We start from the raw sequence: 16,444 nt of genomic DNA on the forward strand, positions 1-16,444 counted from the left end.
GAACGTAATCTTCTCTAGGGATTGATATGAGTCATGCCAGGAAGTTGGCTCGAAGCCATCGCTATACACCATATCGCATCGCCGGGCTACCCCCACTATTCGCTATCGTCACCACGTCACTGCTGACGCCCCTTTACACCCTCGCAGCCGAGTATTTCAATCGTTCGTGGCTGGCTGAGTCTTCCACCCACCCATTCTCCCACCCTTCGCTCACCCTTGCCCTGACCCTTCTTCGTCTCTGTTTCCTCGTCATCGGATTACCACCCTCTATTTCCCTCTCTCTCTCTCTCTCTCTCTCTCTTATACGTTAGCTATCCCCTTCTCTGACTCAGTCGTACACGCGATTCACCAACGCTCTCTGTCTTCCTATTTTTAGAACAGTCCCCATAACCACCCTGTTCTCGCTGGCTGCACGGGGGTAGAATCGACCGTTGAAACTTTGATTTTACTTCTACGGAAGTTTAGTAGTTGAATTATTGGGGCGGATCAGTTAAGCGAGGGGAAAAAGCAACGATCGAGATATAACGAACTTGAACTACTTAGGGTAGAATTCCAGTTACAGCGGAATCCGCTTATTACGATCGCTCTGGCATTTCTTGCAACTCTCGATAAGAGCAACCGGCTGATAACATAGAAATACACGGAATACACAGAGGATGGAAAGTTTCCATTGTCGAGTTCGATTTATTACCAACGACTACGATATCTGTACAATTTGTATCTTTCGCGAAAATAATATAAGAAATTTATTTGAGAAAGATATTAAATCGCAACTCCTACGCGTTGTAACTGCTGAATGTAATTCAGCAATGTAATGTTACAACGCATTTCGAAGTTCGTCGCTCCGTGTAACGTGTGAAAGTTACGAGATAAGATAAGAAAGGTACGAATTTGCTGCGAACTCTTGTCCTTTCTCTCTTATCTATTGCTCAAGTGTCATGCTCGATATCAGCAGCCGTAGTTTGATTACAACAGGCGGATTGTTTTTAACTGTTTTCACTTCTAATTTCGCTTTCACCTAATTTTAACTAATTTCCTTTTGGGATCCACTCATTATCATAATAATAGGCGATTAACGACGTTATCCGTGATTATCACAACCAGATGACCAGTTCACTGATTCTTCCCACTGTCTGTAATTTGTTGTTGTTATAGCAAACGATAAGCCAAGTTTCGTTTCAACAAATAGAATTCGTGTCTTTCGTGTTGGTATCTTGGAGTTCGTATTTTGTGAATGAACGACGCGTGGGAAAGGTGTTCCGTTAAGGTTGGTCAGGTTTCTTTAATCTGATCTCCTGGTTTCCGTAAGAGCAAGAACCACGTGCGAGGGCAAGATACGGTCAGATTATAGCAATTAGCAATATAGCAATATGAATCGAATATTCAAACTCCAGAACGAGATGACGTTATCAAACAATTTTCGTATTTCGCTTGTTAATTGTGATTCGTTTTTACCGAAGTGATAACGATTTATTATAATATTACTGGAAATAAGAATCCCTGGCTGAAAAATATCTTACCGAAAGAAATCGCACGCAGAAAGACAAATTTGTTTCTCAGTGCGCATCACGCATACTTTTGAACTAACTTCTTCATGAAAGCAATCGTATCGAGCGTTGCATCTTGTTACTCGCACATCTGTATTTACATTGGAAGGGGGGCGGATCTGGTGGGTAGTTTGCAATTCCGAATCGATTTTATCGTATCGCTATAATAACAGTACGTGCGTGCGTGAATCAGTTATAAATATAGAGTTGCCGTGTTCAAAGATTTCTCGAATGACCCTCGTGTTATATGTTAACTGCGTTCCTCCTTCTTTTCCTTTTTCTATTCTCGTAGGGCCATTGCGTGGGTGTAACATTCGAGGGCGTAATACGTTCGTAATATATCGCAGAGGGGGTGTTGGAAAAGAAAGACACGATAGAACACGAAATTAAGGATAATAAATGTGAAACGATCCGTTTATCAAATTTATCAAGTTTAGTCAACTATACATGATTCGCAGGATTTGTCTGACTTAAAGAAAAAAAAAAAAAGAAAAATGTATTGCCATTCACCACGAAAAAGAAAAGAAAGAAAGCAACCTTTCCATCCAGGATGTACTTCCGTTTACAGGAGATAGGTTTTTTAAAGCTACAATATTTCATTTTTTCGGTCGTTTATTCAGTCGCGATCACGAGTCGAACCCAGTTGCAGACTTTAATCTCGTCTTGAAACGCTCTCCTATTGTGCCTGGTGGGTCCGATTAGAAAGGATACTAGACTTTTTTCCTGTCGATTCAATATGCTCGCGGCCACGATGAAAATCTGATTGCGAGGCTCACCGTGTATCTAGTTGCAGCAGTGTCACCGCTTCCGTCTTTTCATACTTTCTATCGTATCATCTCGTTTCGTGGTTTTCGTCTACAGCTTGGAACAAGTACGCCGTGATGTCGAATCGAACGTAAAATTAACCATCGTCGGTTGGAACTGGGTAATTTTGGGGAGGAAAAGGGGACCATTAAGGAGGATGATCATCGTTAATGATTGGATTTACCAGACAGAAAATTGAGATTATCGGGAATAGATTAGATTGCTTTGTCGAATTGTTCCTCGATCACTTTCTACTTTACAGTCTCCGTTGGTTGAAATTGAAGTTACCGATCGATTTAGTCAATTAATTAATTTAATTAGCCACCGATCAAGTTATCGATGTAGTTCCCGTTGCCTTTCCGTATTTCCATTATTATTATATTATTTTATTTTTCATTCTCAGCTAGCGAAGCATTCATGCAGAAACTCGTAGATCAACGAGTGATTAAATATAGATATTTTTATTTTTTATTCTACCAGCTCGGAGAATTATTTTTTAATACTCAGTTTTACATCTCGCATATTTTTGAACTTTTGATTAAGCGTCCAGACAAATGAAATTCGATAAAAAATCGTGGAAATTCGTTTCTAAAGCAAATCGGCGAGTAATAAAATTGATAAACAAGCTGAGTGGAAAGTACTTAAGAGTAAAATTTCCAATTCCACGGTACGATCTCTCGTTCCTGCCTCGCAATTAATTTTCTACCGAGCATCCAGACTAATTAAATTTAATTATTAATCGTGGGAAATGAGTTTCAAAATTCGTTTCTAAATAAATTCGACGATCAGATAGTCGCTATTCGTGAACTAGGAGAGATAGAGGGAGAACGATCGGACTATATCGTAACTACGGTCTGAGAGTGGAGAACAGTAGAACACGAGCGTTCGTGATCAGCCACATTGAAAGTGCCTCGCCTATAAAGGTCAATTCTCCTGCTTTGAAATTAATATCTTGAGCGAAGAAACGTAGCTCGTTGGCCCATAAAGCCAGCCTTTTTTCGAGCAATTTCAACATTCAGTCAAAGGCAACCTACATACCTCTGTACAATTTCAAAGTGAAATTTTCTTGTTTCGCTTGTTTGTCGCTTGACTCGGCTATACAGAGTTTCACGATTTCAAAGTGGCTTCGAGGAACAAAGTGAAGGAAGACAATGGGCACTGCCATATTTGGGACGTTGAATATCTGAAAAATCTGGTCGGAGAAAGACGTATAGATTGCTAGAAATTTTGTTACGCAACGAACATATCGGATCGTGAATTAATTTTGTATTATGATTTGCTACCAAATCTCGACTCTTTAGTACGTATAGTAATGTATAAGTAATGCCAGATTTGATTAGATAGGCGATCATTAGGCAATTTAACTAGATAGAAAATTATTCGTTTATTTCCTATGAAAGTATTGGTATTTATTTTGTACGAAAGATCGAAGCCACGTTATTTCTATTCGACACTGAAAATACAGCAAAATTGTTCTCTAAATCGGTCGGTTTATATTCTTTGATATTTTATTACACCATCAGAAAATTAAATAACATTATCTGTGATACTGATAAAATCGCTTCGACGTCAAAGCTTACACGTTGAATCGGAACGAACGAATTGGCAGGAATTTAAGATAGCGAGCGTCTAAAATTTCAGTCACATCGCGTGAGTCATTAGTCGTTCTTGTAAAATGTACAATCTTCAATTCACCTCGCTATTTTATGCTGTAATTTACCATCTCGCTATACGTACATAGTATGAACCACTATAGAATATGAAGTCTCATTAGTTAGTTTCATCGCTCGTTTACCAATGGAGAAAGTGATGTTACGAGCGATTACTCTTCTTTATGCCATCGAACCGTACAAGACAGGGTTTGCTACAATCTGCCAGTTAACGCACGTTAAAGACGATAATTAAGATCGTTCGAGTAACAGCTTCTCGAGTTGTACGAAGACGAGGTTCATCCTTTGCGAGGAATACAAATTGTACTGCAATCGTTCCAACGTTTCAATAGATATGTTTTATGAACGAAAGCAAATCCGATGTTACAAATATGGGAAATTACGCGTATAAGAATCGTATAATCTGCTCATATAATCCAAAATGCTGGAAGTTATCACTCGAGCGTTATTAAAATCGTTGTACAATATTTTAGATTTTAGATCGAGGTCGAACGCGTTGCGTTACATTCGTGATTGTCTCGTAATTGGAGGAGTTTTCAACATTTGAAGGTCGTCATTATGCTTCATTTCTCTTTTTTCATTTAATATGGAATCGCGTGATTTTCTGTACGTGCAACGGCAGGAAAGACAAAAACAAGGCCCGTGCAATCAAGGTTATTCTGCCAATTAAGTAATTGCTCGTGATTTCGTTAAGCTTAATCTGTCCCTCGTACGATTATCAGCAAACAATCTTGGCTGGATAGTGCAGAAACTCCACACCGTATTTGTGCATTTATATTTCCAAATACAGACAAGATATTAATCTTAAAAATGAAATCGCAACCAGATATTTAACATTTAAAAGTGCAACAGTTCGAAAAAGTTAAAGAGAGTCGTTAACGATTTTCCATTATATTTATCTCAGGCACGCGTGCTTCACTTTTCTAAATTACCTTTTACAGTTCATTTTTCTAAATAAAAAAATAAATAAATAAATAAGAAAAAGATAAATCGGTCGACAATATTCTTTGATCCTACTTTATCTGTACACGTGTACGTTTAAAGTTCCCGAGTCTCCTCCTACAGTTCTCTTTCACAAGCAACGTAAGACAAAGAAAATCAGAAAATATCGCGACGATACCAACGCTATATAACATCGTGTACGCCTAATATTCCCGAAGAAGCAGAATCGATCCCAAAACATCGATCCTTGAACGTTATATAGGCCGAGGACATTCTTTTCCGAGAACGAAAGCAGTTTTTAGAGAGCGATCTATTCTTGCGCGTGAGCCGAATAGCGCCAGAGAAATTGTAATAATCTGCCGCCAAGTGTACCAACTGAAACAAAAAGGAGGCTCTACATCAATCGTGCAACGTTAAAGCAACTGCGTTTCAACGTTAGAAATAGCAGCGGGTATTTTTCAAGGTTCAAAACCGTTCCTCGTTGTTCCATCGATAAACGCCAACTAAATTAATTCGAGTGACTCTCATCCTACGCGGTTTTTATTTTTCCTTCTTTTTTTTTTTTTTAGCATAACGAGTTATGACACGTGGAAAATGTCATGATCGAAATGTCCACCGGTATTTTTTTTCTGCCCCACGGTCAGTTAAGATCATTTTTCTGAGAAATTCCATCCTTTGTCCTTCGTCCAACGTGTTTTCGCGTTTCTTCGCCGCGGTTTATTAATAGTTGTAACGTCCACCGTGAAGTTTTTGTCGCACCACTCACGCAGACGACGTTGAAAAACATAGCGGACGTGGATCTCCTTTGGTGCATCGATGCATTCTTGAAGATTTGAGGGGGCAGCCTGACGCGTACAGTTCATCTTGACATTGAATTTCAATCAGTCTGGATCGTTGGCGAATTTGGAAATTTCAATTTCAATGTTTTGCCTCGCGTGTGCTTATTTGGATATTTTTGCTGAAATATTTAACATCGAACGTGTAAATCGGAGGATTTCGACTCTTTAAACTTTGCATTTTAAACGTCGATTAATCGAAATAAATGAGACTTGTTTCTCCATTCCACTGTATATTTCGTAAAATGTGCCAATGTAACGTACGTTTATTCTAACGTTGCCAAATTTTAACAGAATTCCAGACGAGTCGCGCGTTACGTAAGAAATGGAAAGAGGGGAAGCTTTAATGAAGATTTCGTCTTATCTATCTATCGTGTTTTGAAATTTATTGCAAAAGATTAAACGAGATTTAGTACGGATTTTACAAGTCTGTTTTTAATGCAAATGAGAGAAAAAGATGTTACGACCTGACGAAAGAAACGGCTACTCACAGGCACGTGTTTCTCTTTTCCATATTTAAGTTGATGCTGTTAAATAACGATCAACCGTCTGCAGGATTCTGTATCAATGTTTGCAACACGCCTTAAAAATTCCAATGTATATCGTAATTTAGAAATTCAAAGTCGAAGATTTGAATTTAATTCCGATTCGTTCGAATTGTAAAAAGTTATGTTTCCAGCCAACGTATACTATTTTCAATAAGAAGATATTTTCTAGAGAGCTGTCTCTCTCTAATTAATTCTGTTACTAGTCATTAGACGAAATACGAAGGAGCAATAATGCACAGAATCTGCAGAAATACATGAAATATCCGAGATAAATCACTCGTTACAATATCTACACACAATAAGTGACAAAAACTTGTATCTATGTTCGATCTCTTTAGCTACGTTTATGAAAATATAAAATTGCATAAACATTTGTAATCTCCTAATCCGCGATATCCAGCACTTAGATTAACATTCACGTATCGAAGCTTCAGAGGCTATAGTTTATATAAACAGAAAGAAATAATCAAGCTTCTTACGAAATTATTTTCTCCAGCGTAAAAAGATTAGATACTGTATCTAGCATATTGCAAATTAGAAACGATCCACGAAGTATACCGTCATCTTTAGCAAATCTCATCTTCGTCGCCAGCCTTCGAAGTCAGCCGTAAATACACCGTTGTCAACCATAAAAATCCTACAAAGGAGGACGAAAACATCAGCGTCCGATCTTTTGTGACCCACTTGGTGGTGTCCTTGCACCTGCGATGGAATGTGGGTCGAGTCGAGCGCCTCGTCTGGATCCCTTCGAAATTCAATTGCCATTCGTTATTCCTCGGCTAATAACTATCCTACACGATGATTTCTTGTAGCCTCACCTCAAACGAAACCAAGATCGAGGAAACGGAACGAAAAAAAAAAAGGAAAAAGGGAGGAGGATCAGGCTATCACTTCCCGCTGGGCCACCGCTTTACACCACGTTCACGGGTTCAACATACGTACTAATAATTTGTCGTCCTCTCAGAATTTTCAATTCTGCGTTCGTGCCTCGAAAAGAAGAAAATTTATTTATTTATTTTTTCGACCTGACAGCCTGGAAAAAGGAATTGGCTTACGTATACGTGTACGTAACTGCCATTCATTTCCATGTGGATCTTAGCGGGTGCAAACATCTATCCACACTCTTACCCCATACATATATATCCTCTCTTACACCTGGTGCTACAAGTTAAATATATATCCTTATTTCTGTTCATCTATATACGTTATTTTTTCACCTAATCTGTCGTATACTATCATACATCTACCTTCGGCTTACAATTAGTTCCTTGCCTATCTGCAGAATCTTCTTCCAGAATCCTGGCATTCTCGTAACGATAATAAAAGTAAGTGATTTCTATGATTTCTTTTTCAGGCTGACTACTAGTTACGCGGGGTCATTGGACTTTCTTGGGACGTAGATAGTGCCGAATACAAATCAAATTTTTTTATTTCACTCGTTTATTTCGTTTATCGTATGTTATACAACTTCTGTGATCATCTTTGACGATGTAATCATCGTTGGCGTGCTGCACAGCATCTGCCACATCAGAGGCATCGGAATGCAAAATTTAAGAAATTTCACGAAGATGTTTACGTCCCGAAAAAGTTCTACTCCCATGTAACCAGTGGCTGATGCAAAAAAGAAGGTCTAGGAAAATCTCTCGCTGTTGTTACACGGGAATTCCCTCTTTGAGCAGCCTCTTATCATCGTTTCAATTTTTTACAAGCATAACGCGTGCACGCGTTCCGAGATGCTAACATTCCTGAAAGGGTTCACTTGCTGTTTACCGTTTGTTCAGCTGCTCGTTCAGGTTTCTAGAACTGGAATCTGATTCCACGTTTCTCGCGTTTCGATGCAATTATTCCATCTGCCGATACACTGGGTGACCGTGCTTACAAGCGAAAGTCCAGTCCATTCTTCGCTTGTAGTTCGTTCGAGACGCTCCACCGCCCTCGTCATTCTCGTTCTCTCCTTTCCCACACCTCGCATTTGCCTTGCCTGCGGTGCATGTTTGTTTATTTAAACGAAAAGCAGAATAAATGCCTTTGCTGTATGAGACGACAAAGCAGGAGAAAGTTACTGTTAACATATGCACATATGTTACATATGGGTTTAAAGATACGGATACAGGCATAAGAATAAGTTAAGGTATACTTCCAGCGAGTGTTTTAAGGCTTCTAAGTGGACTAAGGTTCGTCCAGGTAGATTTACCGTCGCGTGGGAGGAGTTGGTACGATTTAGCACACGATTAGAGCAATTAAAATAACTATAAGTTGCGCGGCCTTGATTACATATAATTAGACAACGGATTGTTACGCATTCTTAGGTAATTTAAAGATGTAAATATGTAAATTCGCGTGATTGTGACTATAGAAATTATTAGAGTTGCGCCTCCGACCAGTAGAATAACAATTAGTCTGTGGACATTTATCGGAAATAAAAGGTAATAAGGATACCAAACAAAGCACGGAATATGCAAAAATACGTGAGACATTGAAAATAAATTGGTGCTTATAATATCTATATAAATGCATTTATGTAAATTTTACAAAATATCTACAGTCTAATGATTGTATGTATTTCTTTTTATTATTTTGAAATATGTACAGTGCTGTCTTGTTAGTAAATGGCCACGGGACGTGACCTTATCTGGCCAATTATAGAGGGAGATATTTCTAGGAAATTCCAAGTATTTCTCTCTTCTGGTGCGGTTCACGGTATATCTTCACCCTCTTGCACGTTAATTTACAAACCAATATCAGAATATTAACAAGCTGATAAATTACACAACTACGTTTCTCTTAAATTTTATAATTTCATTTCAAACCTTCTCGACCAGGTAACTCGTAAAAATCACTATCCCTGTCAGTAAATTTGATAGCGTCTTAATAGAGAATCTGCTAATAACAATGAAATATTGCTATTATTAAATCGATCGTGCAAAGAAGCTCCGATATATCTTTTCATTCGACGTACATAATTTCGAAGGACGCTTTCACAAAATTTATTTCAAGAACAGACGGGGATAGAGACAGACAAAATCTTGGCCAATGTTTAACTCAGCGTTAACGTACTATGCTGTGTATCCAGTGTGGACGAATCCTTAATGGAACGGAGGTCCTTCGATTTTGCACCATGCAAACTCAATTTGTTCGCCATATACCGGCTGACCTAGTTCAATGGTTACTCGGATTATGCGATATGATATGTACATGCGTATAACAGTTCGTAGAAGTATACGCCCAGTTTGAAGAGAATGAGAATATCGAGCCAGAGAGAGAGAGAGAGAGAGAGAGAGAAAGAGAGAGAGAGAAAGAGAAAACTTGCAATTTCTAATTAAGATTTTCGACGAAAAGATAGGCTAACGACGAGCCAAGGATGTCCTTGAAGATTCCTCTTGATCTTGTTAATCCTGTTACGATTTATTAATCTCTGTAATATATATATATTTCGACTTATCTGTGATCAGTAAACAAGAAAGCTTTGTAATATTTTAAGAAGACGTCTAACATCTACGTTGAGACGCGAGATCATGCGTGTCAATAGAAAAAGATAATTGGATCGAAATCGTAATAAAATTTCTGTTTTAAGAGAGAAGAGAATTTCCTGTAACTTCATGGTGATACTTAATACCTTAGGTGTTCTAATAAAAAGAAGCGAGATCGAGACAAAAGAAAGACTTTGCAGAGCTACATACAGCGTACAGCTTAACATAGTTTAACAGTTTAGTACTGTATCTGCTATAGAAAGTATTCGAGCTGGAAGAAATTGATCAGAGTTGTTGATTGATATTTAAAGAAAGGTATAGCGATTAAATTGAAGGATATCGTTTCATTTTACTGTGGCGTTGTAATTAACCGCGTCTCGTGAAACTGAAAGAAATCGCAAGATCGTGGGTGAAAGTGGCGTCGATTCTTGCGACTGTTGCGTGAACAAGCGGCCGATCGGTGAGGACAGGTCTGCTGCTCTCAAAGGTTCCTTCATTGCATAACTTTGTAACGATCATTTACGATTACGTTTATAGTTGGACGAACGAAATCGTCCATATTTCGTTACGATTTATTTTCACGTACGCTTTCGCTTGCCGCGTATAAATCTCCTCTCTTTTTTTTTTTTTTATTCAATCTAACTCTTTCACTTTGTTCCATTAACTTAAATTTTCATCCAGTTTTTTTTTTTTTATTTCGTTTTATAAATCCAATACATAACGTAACGTATGTTGTTTCATATTGTCTGATCTATTGTTTTATTTTATTAACCTAACGTTTAATCTCCATTTTATGCGACCATTTCGATTTTCAATTCGGTTCTTTCATTCTATATCGTTGATTCAATTTCTGATCTAGTTCCATCGGTTTGTTTTATATTATATTCACAGGCGCTCACGTACAATTACGTCTTCTCATGACCTATATCTGGTTGACGTAAAATTACGTCATTCTATAAGACAGTAGAAAGATGTAAGGCAGGCAATGGGCAATTGGTAACCCGTACGAGCAATAAGATCCTCATCATGAACAATGGTATCGTAGTGGGGCAATCTGTGAGTGTAGAAACCACAGATCCCGTTGAAATAACAAGATGGCCCAGAAATGGAACGCGATGAGATGACAAACGTCAAACCTATAGAGATATTACAGATTCCTCGATATTTTTCGTTTTTCCTACAAGAATGCAACGTTGTAGATCGATGCAGATCGTAAAGATCGATGAAAGGTAAATTGATGATGATTTATGAAAATTCAAAAAAAAAAAAAAAAAAAAAGAACAGGTATACTTACACAAGTAATAAATTTGAAGAAAATACTTGTCTACGACGAGGAATTAATTTACATAAATTATGACGAAATGATTTAGTGGTGATATTTGAACTAAACTATACATAGATAGGAACCGATTCGAAAATACACAGTTTAGATAGAAATACATTAGAATTAGATAATCTTTTTTTCTTTTTCTTTTTTCAATTTGAAACAATAGCTAGTTACGATAACGTTTGTGATTTGTATCCCTTTGTTAATAAGACTCGGTTAAAGACGACATAAAGTGAAACTTATTTCTCGAAGCATTCTAGTTGTCAACTATTTTGGCGCCGTAAAATGGTAGCGTCTTCGAGGGTAGTGGCGTTACGACGCTTTAACGCTGCTAATAAAGTAAACTTAACGATTCCATAGCGCTTTAACGCCTGTACACTGTGATTCACTTAGAACGCGCATAATTCAGCCGCCGTGAAGGAATATTTTACTATCGCTTAATCGCGTCGAGTGTGCCGTGATTTATCGTCTGTTAAAATTGTTGCCGCTTCGCTCGACCGAGGAAAAAAGTCTAAACACGAAGAATATTAATTTTGGTCACCTTGAATCAGCGTCGATTCAAAGGCGGCAGAAAAAGCAGAAGAAAAAATGAAACAAGGAGCGACGAATCGATTCGTTTACAGGGTGACTCAGGAGATGAAAACCTTTCGAGAAAATTAGTTTGTTTTTTCAGAAAAATAATCTCGAATCGTAAATTATTTCAGCAATAATTTAGTATCGTTAAACGGACAATTTGTAAATATTTATACAAATTCGCGAATATTTATACAAATTCGCATTAAGAAGCTTGAACAGAGATTCGTTGGAAGATCTCTTCCTGTGAATTTTTTGGAACGTTTCTGTCGTAGATATAATTTCGGAATCTGCTGCATGATCTTTTTGCTAATAGAAAACACCGGAAGGTTCTCGCGTTTTGAGTGTTTTGCGAACTTCGAACGATCTTGAAATGTTCATTAATTTGATCACAAAGAATGTGCTATGTACTTTGAAACGTCTTGTATAGCTAAAAATATTCTTCCGACTGCAGCAGACTGTTAGCCAAACATCAACGTCTCGTCTGTCCAATTAACGAAAGGAAGGAACAGAAAAAAGTTGACAGAATCGATCTCTGAAAGAATAAATTTACACAATACATAGAAACACATTACCGGTTAAATTATTTAATTGCCAAATCACGTTGATCCAATAGCTTTTTTCCAGTCGGTAAATAATACCTCTAGTCACAAAATTGAAAATTAAATACCGTGAGTCAATATTAGGCTAATCCTTATTCTTGCGCATGCAAATATGGCGCAAAGTATTCTGAATACAGATATTACGATTTACAAAATCCAGAAATAGCGAATAAATTATCACGAATAAGATATTGGCAACGCTAGTAATAAGACGTATCTTATTATATTCTACATGGATTGCTATGCATATAATATGCACAGAGAAGCACAGAACAAGCAAGCAAACTCGAACGAACTAATAATATTCCATACGATCGTTGGAAACCACTTTAACGTTAGCTACGAATGTTTAGTCAAGAAACAGTTAATTATCTGAACCGTATTCGTTCTAATTGCACGAAAGATTTTGAATTATCGTATAAATATCATTGATAAGAAAAATTCGAGTTAAATCGTTGGAGCATCGATTGAAAAATTGCCGAACGACTGAAAAAGTGATCGGAGTAAAACGATAAATGGAAAACCGTAGGAAGGAGAAGAAAATCCGTCTCGACGTTGTGTAAATTGTAATTAGGTTAAAGTTGCAAGTCGGAGGCGTCTATTGCGTTGGAACTGGGACTCGATCGACGAAGGACGTCTATAGAAAAACGGGTAAAAAGGACCTCGATACAACTCCGTCGCGTAAATAGGTGACAAACTTGAAACTCGTCGGTGAAATCGTTCGGAAGAGACATACCATCTCGAAACGGATCTCCGCGAGATTTCATCGATCATTTTACCGCCCTATATTTTTCTACAATTTCTACAATTTCTCACGATCGTTAACATTCGCAGAATCTTTCAACTTTATCTCTTCGTGGACGTTGAATCGTCGAGAAACCCGAGAGACTCTGTTTCCGCGATGTGAATTATAGATTATGCTATAGTTACTTCTTCGTCGTAATAATTGTTAAGAATCGTAATCGATTCTCTCTCGTTCTGAAGTTTAAATTTCTCTGAGGAAATTTCGAATGTCCTACTTCTATTCTTCGCTTAATTTGATTGGTTTATTTAACCGCGGCAGGAAAAACCACTTTGCTATCTTCGATGCAGAGGACAAAAGTATAAGTTTCAAGACAAACCAAACGCAAAAATTCAGTAAGCGTGTTACAGAGTGTTTTAACGAACCGATGGTTCAGCGTTAGAAGGAATAGCTGTGCGATTTACGCAATTAAAATAGCCATATGTTATACGGTGTTGTTCAGAATGAAGCAAATTGTAATTCCTTGGACTTCTACAAGCAGCGTTTAGAGGAAACAGCTGAATCACGTCAGGTCAAGGTATTACGCCCTTGAATATCTTACAATCGAGCAAGATATCAAACATCCTTCTACTGCTCAGTGGCTGAAGGTTCAAGTTGCTAAGAACAACGTCATAAATGTGAGAAAAAGGAGGTGCGGGACAGCCACGATGTTCAGCAGTGTGTCTCAGGAATTTATATATTACATTATTATAATATAATATAAATATAATACATTTATATTAATATATAGATATTTAATTATTTTATTTATCAATTATTATTTATTAATATTAATTATTTATATTATATAATATAACTATAATAAAACTTCTTTGTTTCGACAGCTTTTAAGAATATCGATAATTGCAATTTTTGTGCGAAATCCAATTACTTCAAGTGAAATAAATATTCGAATAATTTTATTTATCATAGGAAATTCATCTTATTTAACCGTGTTCCGACGTACAAACAGATTCGTTCTCTATAAAGAAAATAATCGGAGAATTACACCGTCGATCTTGAAATCGTGTTTCAACGTGGAGCGCGTGCCTGAAACGTTTTCCGCGCTATCTTGCTCCTATCTTCTCCTTTCTCCTCGACACTTTCACTATCACTTGCAACAGCTGCGAATTCTAGCTTACCCTAGGTATTTCTATTCACTGCCTCCGGACGTAATACGCGTCGTCGTTGCCGACGAGCCATTACGCACGCCTTTTGTCACAAGGAAACTTTTCAACGCGTTGCTTCTCCATAGCTGATCGACGTATAGAAACCTTACAATTATTGGCTTGGCAATTAAGTGATTGCGGATTTTGTCATTATCATCCAGTGACAAAGGCCGCAATCACTTAGTTGCCAACTCAATACATATCTCCGCTAAGATTGCTCGTGAATTTCATTCGAAGATTACTTACGTCACGTTTAATATATAAATCCCGTTATGGAATTATTTAAGTAGGTTACATTTACGTGAAATTCACGTGGAATTTACGTGGAATTACGTGGTCTCATCGGCGAGTTGTAATTTATTTCACGAACAACGTCCGTCCAGAAATCATTTCGTCGTATCGTGACGGTGAAAGCGTAAATGGAGTAAAAGCGGTTTTTCTTTCAAACGCTCGGGCTATCGTAGTGAGGATCGAAGCTCGAAGCGGATTGAAGGATCGTGCATGGAAATTGCGTGCGTGTTTCGGCCGAGAGTGGCCAATACAGCGTGCGACGTTGGTCCAACGTGCGTCGTTAAATTAGTTAAACTAGCGCACCAAAATTAACCCGGTTATGTGAAAGAGGATATCGAATAAATTCAACGCGCAGCCGCGTATTGGTGGCGTCAGTATATGCGCGTATGTGTGTGTGATAGGATGTATCAGTATACGTGCGTTAGTGACACAGAGCGGTGAGGAAGAGAGGAGAAGAGGAAGAATATCATGAATGAAGAACGGAGAAAGGCACACGATCACAGGCGAGTTAAACAAAGAGTAGAGGGGAAATAATCGAGAAATAAGATTAAGAAAAGGAAACGACCGAGTGGAAGCTAGTTAATAAAGCTAGCTGATAAAAAATAATAGAAGATTTTACGGCGAAAGACGCGAAATCGATAAGAAAAAGAGAGTGAAATGGGAGCGACTAGGATAAAAGGAAATGTTAAGGTAAAGATCCTATGGTAACCGGTTATGTTTTGTAATAAAGCCATAATTTAGTAGAGTACTGGCAGAACAAGCCCCGGAGATTGAAACAAAAAGGGCGTCGCAAGATGAAATGGACAAAAACGAGAACGAATAAAAAGTGTAATAGAGAAGCGGACACGCGTAAGGCGAGACAGGGAGTTTAGTTGATGAAATGGACAGAAGTAAGAGAGATTCATAACGCGTAATGGTGGAACAACCGCGCAGGGTGGGAGAGGAAAATTCTGTTGATTGGATAGGTCACGGAAATATAAGATTACAAGCAGTGGCTGAAACCGGGGACGGTTGAACCCCAAGGTACTGTATTTGCTGGAATAAACTGGAATGAGAAGGAAGGTGACATACAGAGAATAGCAGAGTAATATTTTACTTGATAGAGCAGAGTGTGAGCTAGGAAAAGCTGCCCATAGAGGATAACAAAGAACTAGGAGCACCAGAAAGGAAGTTCGTGTACCAGAATCAGAAGAACTGTAGAGAGTAACAAGTAATCGCAGAAGCTGGAAGAAGATTTCGAAAAAGAGAATTTCCTTACTGGTATACGTTTCTCGCAAAGGCTAACAAGAAATCGACAAGACGAAGAAGAAAGAAATTTTGTAACAATTGACAGAATTTCGGTGCTGGAAACAGACAGTTCGACCACTGCATTATATGCTTGAAAATAAGAAAGAAAATCGCGTAGACGTGTCAAGACGAAGAACGAAAGATTCTATTTCTACGGACGGCTTGAAAAAGACAGTTCGATTACTGCTGTATGTTTCAGAGTAAGAAGAAAAATCGCATAGATGTCAAGACGAAGGAAGAAGGATTTTATATCTAGAGAAACACAGTTTCGATTACTACTACGTCCTGCAAAGTGAGAACGGTCTGTATAAAGAGTAACGTACGGAAAATCAGGAAAACTGAAAAAAAGGAAGATCTTGATATAACATATTGTTGGTGCAACGAGAGATTCATTGTTGGTACAACAGAGAATCGTTCAGCTCTGTTCCATGCGAAGCTCCATTTTTCAGCATGTGTCTGCACAGGACCACGATGTCTCCGATAAAGAGGGGCAGAGACGCGTAAAGCAGAAGCTGGCCGTGGGTTGGAAAGAGATCGAGTATAGGCGGCAGTGAGAGAGACGGAGAGAGCAGATAGATAGAGGGAGAGAGAGAGAGA

General features: G+C 38.1%; 2 protein-coding genes across 7 annotated transcripts in view; one reads left to right on the forward strand and one right to left on the reverse strand.

The window, feature by feature from the left end:
- LOC117158270 (alpha-N-acetylgalactosaminidase) overlaps positions 1-16,444 on the reverse strand; it is a 34,274-nt gene that overhangs the window by 10,618 nt on the left and 7,212 nt on the right. Inside the window, exon 1 of one of the 2 annotated variants that reach the window (XM_076622477.1) lies at positions 4,089-4,150. The exons of the other annotated variant lie outside the window; for it this stretch is intronic. Coding sequence (XP_076478592.1) covers positions 4,089-4,135 — 47 coding nt within the window. The 5' untranslated portion in view covers positions 4,136-4,150. Of the gene's footprint in view, positions 1-4,088; positions 4,151-16,444 lie in introns of those variants that run through there. 2 annotated transcript variants of the gene reach the window in all.
- Positions 1-16,444, forward strand: part of fid (class I SAM-dependent methyltransferase fire dancer) — a 46,710-nt gene that overhangs the window by 5,127 nt on the left and 25,139 nt on the right. The window lies entirely within an intron of this gene.

Source organism: Bombus vancouverensis, chromosome 10 (genome assembly GCF_051014615.1).
Source record: "Bombus vancouverensis nearcticus chromosome 10, iyBomVanc1_principal, whole genome shotgun sequence".
Taxonomy (NCBI): Eukaryota; Metazoa; Arthropoda; class Insecta; order Hymenoptera; family Apidae; genus Bombus; species Bombus vancouverensis.